Source organism: Bactrocera latifrons, unplaced genomic scaffold (assembly GCF_001853355.1).
Source record: "Bactrocera latifrons isolate USDA-ARS-PBARC rearing strain unplaced genomic scaffold, ASM185335v1 scaffold_57, whole genome shotgun sequence".
NCBI lineage: Eukaryota > Metazoa > Arthropoda > Insecta > Diptera > Tephritidae > Bactrocera > Bactrocera latifrons.
Window position 1 is genome coordinate 809,037 of NW_017537234.1, and position 5,437 is coordinate 814,473.

Here is a 5,437-nt window from a genome sequence, read left to right on the forward strand (position 1 = left end):
ATACAATGGATATATATTATGTATATGAAATAATTTGTGTAGCTATAAATATTAGTTATAAATATTATAATCCAATTCATCTTTTATTTTTACGGTACTCCCCTTGGGTTTGGTACTTTCAGCAATTTTTAGTTCTTACAGTTACAAATTTTCTTCTAGACATTATATATTTTACTTTTATAATAATTATTTTTACAATGCGAATTTTCAAAAACTTATACTATTATCTTCCTTGGACGATGGAATTGTTCATCATCTAGGACAAAACGTGTATAAATGAATTATTTTTAATTTTTGAATAACAAAATAAAAGAAAATCGTGCTGGCGGTATTCCTGTAATATTAAAATGTACTGTTTTTTTTATGGGCCTAATGGTTAATGTACTTATATCCTTAGATGGATTTATGAGTTACTAAATTTAGTAAAAATTCTCAAGCCGATTCTAAACTACAATATATTGAAAAACGATTAACTTGAATATATATACAGTTTTAAATTAATCGAAAGGAAGAGTTGAACGACGATACATATACGAAAGTTTCAACTCAGTCGTAAAAAAATCGAAACTTTAACGGAAATCTCTAGTACTTAAAGTATGATTTAACCGATAGTTGCTGTTTTAGCAGTGTATTGCGATTGTGGAGACACATAGCACTAGCTTTATGGCAACACCACAGCGATTTCTTTAGTAATGGCAACTTTATTTTTCATATCAGCTGTTTGCCTGAGTCCGAAACGAGTTTCTGTCAGTCTTTTTCTTTTCTCAAACTCTTGCTGACTGACATTCGGAATATTTTCATTCGGAGTAAAATATTGGTGATGGCAGTTTGTTTAGTCGTTTCTTGAATTGAATAATTTTGCTTTAAGTTGTGGATTGTTCTTTAAATCCTTAATCACGGGTTAAAAGAGTAAGAAAAGCGAACAAATGTAAATTAGAAATAATTGCATAGTAAATCCAACAAATTTATGGTTGAAATTCGCTTAAAATACGTGAAGAGCGTTTGCGGAATTACACAAATAAAGAAAAAACTATTTCGAACAGACGGAAGCGCGAGAAACCCAAAAAGTAAATACCATATCATGTGCTACACTAGTGTTAATTTGCAAAATATTTCAAAAGCTGATTTTTTAATACGTGACTTTGTTTATTCAAGGTTGTATATTCTTTTTTTTATTGAGACCTTATACTGGGTTTAATTGCAATCGTGTTCATTTTGTGATCACCAATGCAGTCTTGTCAAACAAAAAAAGGCAGTGAGGGTTTAAAATTGATTTTCCCTTAGTATACGATAGCACAGACGGCCGCAGTTCTGCACTCATTTGTAAGTTATCGCAAATAGATTTTTATTATATTTATTTTTATATTATTTTCGTTTGTTCAACTTACTACTTTTCGTGAATTAGTTAAGCGATAAGTTGCCAAGTGACGGTTCGGGAAACGAATCAGGTAAAATACGCGTATGTATGTGTATTTACATACATTTAGCATTCGCAGCCCTTAAAATACCGTGACCGTGCAGTTTGCTAGCCTGTGCTTATTTTAAAGTGCTTTTGTACCCGGTCTTATGCAGTCATATGCACCAATGCAGATTATGCTTTTTACATTGTTATTCTTAATGATATAGAACAGCTAATGATTTAGATCAATCAAACGATTGGCAAATGTAAATATTGCTAAATCTTTTGTAAGATAGCAAAACTGTATTGAACGTTTGTAATAAAATTGGCGTTTGCGTGAATTTATTTTCTCTATATGTATATAGTACATGTGCTGCTCACACAAAAATAAGCTAGTAAGTTTTATTTCAAAAAGTGCTTTTTAATACATATTTAGATACATTTATATGTATGTATATGCAAACTGCCCCACTTCTCGCCGTAGTATAGTATGTGGTTTAATTTCATTGGTGAGCCGGTTCGCATGTCAATTTTTTTTATTTGCTTTGTTTGGTACCTGACATCATTTGGTTATAATTTTTCCCTATTTGAGTGGTACTCAAGTTTTGTGCTTACTAGTTTAAAAATTAATAAGAATACAAGGTATTGTGCTACATCGTTGAGCAGTTATATATTCTTTGACTATTTTTTCGAAATGTAAGGCGTCTAGCTTTTTTTTTTTGTAAAAATGCTGTATTAGCATGTACAAATAAAAATAGTTCACAGCACCCAAATTTAACAAGTTTGCCAGGTGTTCGAATGTCCACAAATACATTCCCTCCTTGTATGCTTATATCTGCTGTGTAAACAAACTGTTTATTAATAATATGCTTCAAATATTATTGATTTATTAGAGCTTGTCAATGTGTATACACACATTCGTACACAACCACGTAATGTATTTCGCCCAAAGTTCAATAACCAGCATGCTTTAACATTTTATATTGTCATAAAATAATCAATTATTTAAATTTAAAAAACTTGTTCCTGTTTAAAACAGTTGCTAAGTCATGACAAACAAATAAGAGTGTAAAGGTAGACCGCATTTAACGATAAGACATATTATTATCATCTGCCTTATCAGTGACGAAAATTTAGATTCACAATGCTTGAAGGCCAATGTAATTGTTAGTTATTCCAATATCTTCCCAGTCACTTCGTATTTCTACCTATTACGGAATGACTGCGTGATATGTTATCTGCATAAAAACATTCATCTAAATTTCTTTCTTTTTCCAGCTCGTTCTATTAACTAAACGTAAACGCTACAACAGCAACAAATCACTATTGATGCATGCAATTTCTCTATGAATTAGTTATTGCTGCTCTTTATTGTCTAAGCTAAAGTAAGCACCTAAGATACTTTAACTATTTTCCAACACTTACATTCTCCGAACAACGGTATTTTAAATGTCACAACATTTGAAAAAGAATTCGCCTACTAGCCGAAATCGTAAGCAACAACAACATCAAACACAAAATGCAGACAGTGTAAAACAAAAAGCAAATGCCTCAGGCAACCAATTAACTGCCAATAGAAAGTCGAATGGCGGTGTACCTTGGTCCAGTAACAGCGCCTCCACGCCTAGTGGTAGCATCACGTCATCTGTGTCGGCACCCGCGCTTATGCGTAAAAAATCACAAATCAAACTGCAAAAAGAGAAGGAACGAGCGGAACGTGAGACGCTAGTGCTATGGCGTCGACCGGTTCAGACTGTGAGGTATTGTGGCCTCGAGTTAGTGACGCTAGCGCAGACTTCGGGCAAGCGGTAAGCATGCACAATTGTTAGATGTGGCACAAATATTAAAATGTTTTTAATTTTTTTTTATTACAGTTTACTACAACAACGTGGTTTGCTTGCGGCACTCCTAGTTTTAGGTACTATATTTAGTTTTATTTATTATTTACCGGGTCCACATCAGCTGGTTTTGGATGTGGTACGTCGCAATACTTGGTTTTTCATCTACTGGACCGGTTTGGGTGTACTCTCCTCGGTGGGTCTGGGAACGGGACTGCACACGTTTTTGCTGTATCTGGGACCACATATAGCTAGTGTAACGCTAGCTGCATATGAATGCAATTCTTTAAATTTTCCGCGACCACCATATCCCGATGAGTAAGTAATGCATGATATAGTATATAAATATTTCTTTAAACGTAATTATTTAGTATTATCTGCCCGGAAGAGCCATATGCAAAGAAAGTGCCAAATCTTTGGATGATTATGAGTAAAGTACGCATGGAAGCTTTCCTTTGGGGTGCGGGCACCGCTTTGGGCGAACTGCCACCTTATTTCATGGCAAAGGCAGCACGCCTTTCTGGCTATGATCCCGACGATGCCGAGGAGTTGGCTGAATTCGAAGCATTGAAAGCCAAACGTAATCAAAAGAATTTGAGTTTAATGGATAAGGGCAAATTATTTATGGAACGTGTTGTAGAACGTGTTGGCTTTTTGGGCATTTTAGCATGTGCAAGTGTGAGTTGATTAAAAAAATTTATAACTGATGCAATAATAATAAATTCTATTTTACTATTATACAGATTCCCAACCCGTTATTTGACTTAGCCGGCATTACATGCGGTCACTTTTTGGTGCCATTCTGGACTTTTTTCGGTGCTACGCTTATTGGCAAGGCCATTATCAAAATGCACATACAAAAAGTTTTTGTTATTATTGCTTTCAATGAGGCGCTTATTGAACGAGCTGTTGATGTGCTCGGAAAGTTACCCATATTGGGTAAAAAACTGCAGGAGCCGTTTAAAGGCTTCCTTAACAATCAGAAGAAGCACTTGCACCGTGAACGTCAACCGGCGGCTGAGTCTGGTAACTTATTGTCAAAGGTGTTTGAGACGTTTGTCATCTGTATGGTTTGCTACTTCATAATCTCGATTGTTAACTCATTGGCGCAAAGTTACCACAAGCGTTTGCATAAGAAACATGTGAAAAAAGTGAAGAAACCGATAGCAAAGGATTAGATGGAAGCGAGGTAGATATAAAAACAGGCTGCAGTTTGAGGGCGGTGGATGGAGTGTCGTTTGGAAAAGCATGGAAAGCGTAAAAAATAAAAGGAGTAGTGAAAATGACTGAATTATTTTGGCATTGTGTTGTTAGCGTTTAAACCGGTGGGTGCTACGCCCATTCTTGTATTAACATACTACAACATTCTATACAAATCGACTATATGCCCAGCAGAATTTCAGCAGTTATGTAGCCTTATGCTAATTAAGTCATAAGCAGCTAGTCCTAATTTGTATGTGTGTGTACAAAAAATATAGGAAAAGTAGGTCTCATAATGAAATTAAATTAATTTCACATCAAATTACGCATATGTATAGGTATGTATAAGAATATATGAGTGTGTATTGTGTGCATTTATTTTAATGTAAATGAAACTTATTTTCGTGTACCAAAATATAGCGGAGCAAGGACAAATAGAAAGTAGTATACAAAGCAAGTAGTGTGGAGAAATAAAAGAAAGGAGTAAATAAAAATTACAGTTATATGTAGTCGCGTTACAGTTGTATTCTAGCATTAGTTGCGTGATAAAAATTTTTAAATAATAAAAACTAAATTAAAGTAATAAAGTTAAGTAAAGTAATCGGCCAAAATGCAAATGGAAAATAACAACAAGCATTAAATATTATAAAAATATAAATTTAATAAAAATCCATTATGATAAGCTTAAAACATTCATTGAAGTGAAAATGAAAAGACATTTGTTTAAAAAAAACGAACTTAAAACAAGATTTCGAAACAGACCGTTGTGCGCCATTAATGGCTTTAGCAAAAATTGTATGAACCAAAAAATTAACAATACGAAATATTTAACAATAAAAAACTTAAATTGAGCATTTGCATACGACAAAAATACAATATAATAAATAATTAAAAAAAAAGTATGTGGTTTTATTGTACTTATTGTTGTAAGGGGTCACATTCATTTGCGATTTTCAAAAATGCGAATTTTCTTTGCTATTGAATGTCGAATATACATATA

At 33.6% G+C, this 5,437-nt stretch overlaps 1 protein-coding gene across 4 annotated transcripts; it reads left to right on the forward strand.

Annotated features, from left to right (window-relative positions):
- Positions 1-770: 770 nt before the first annotated feature.
- Positions 771-4,761, forward strand: LOC108974600 (vacuole membrane protein 1). 4 transcript variants are annotated; one of them, XM_018942525.1, is made up of 7 exons: positions 771-1,067; positions 1,156-1,323; positions 1,406-1,448; positions 2,678-3,207; positions 3,274-3,555; positions 3,609-3,915; positions 3,981-4,761. In XM_018942525.1, exons 4-7 carry the CDS (start codon positions 2,849-2,851, stop codon positions 4,413-4,415), a joined length of 1,383 nt encoding a protein of 460 aa, XP_018798070.1. In that variant the 5' UTR covers positions 771-1,067; positions 1,156-1,323; positions 1,406-1,448; positions 2,678-2,848; the 3' UTR covers positions 4,416-4,761. The 4 variants fall into 4 exon arrangements, with proteins under 4 accessions (XP_018798070.1, XP_018798068.1, XP_018798069.1 ...); XM_018942523.1 differs by lacking the exon at positions 1,406-1,448; XM_018942524.1 differs by lacking the exons at positions 1,156-1,323; positions 1,406-1,448.
- Positions 4,762-5,437: the final 676 nt, after the last annotated feature.

Bases quoted from the DNA above. Each gene is read 5' to 3' on its own strand.
- LOC108974600 (XM_018942525.1), top strand. From the start codon at position 2,849: ATGTCACAACATTTGAAAAAGAATTCGCCTACTAGCCGAAATCGTAAG. The intron at 3,208-3,273 runs GTAAGCATGCAC...TTTTTATTACAG, and splicing joins GCGCAGACTTCGGGCAAGCG to TTTACTACAACAACGTGGTT. The intron at 3,916-3,980 runs GTGAGTTGATTA...ACTATTATACAG, and splicing joins GCATTTTAGCATGTGCAAGT to ATTCCCAACCCGTTATTTGA.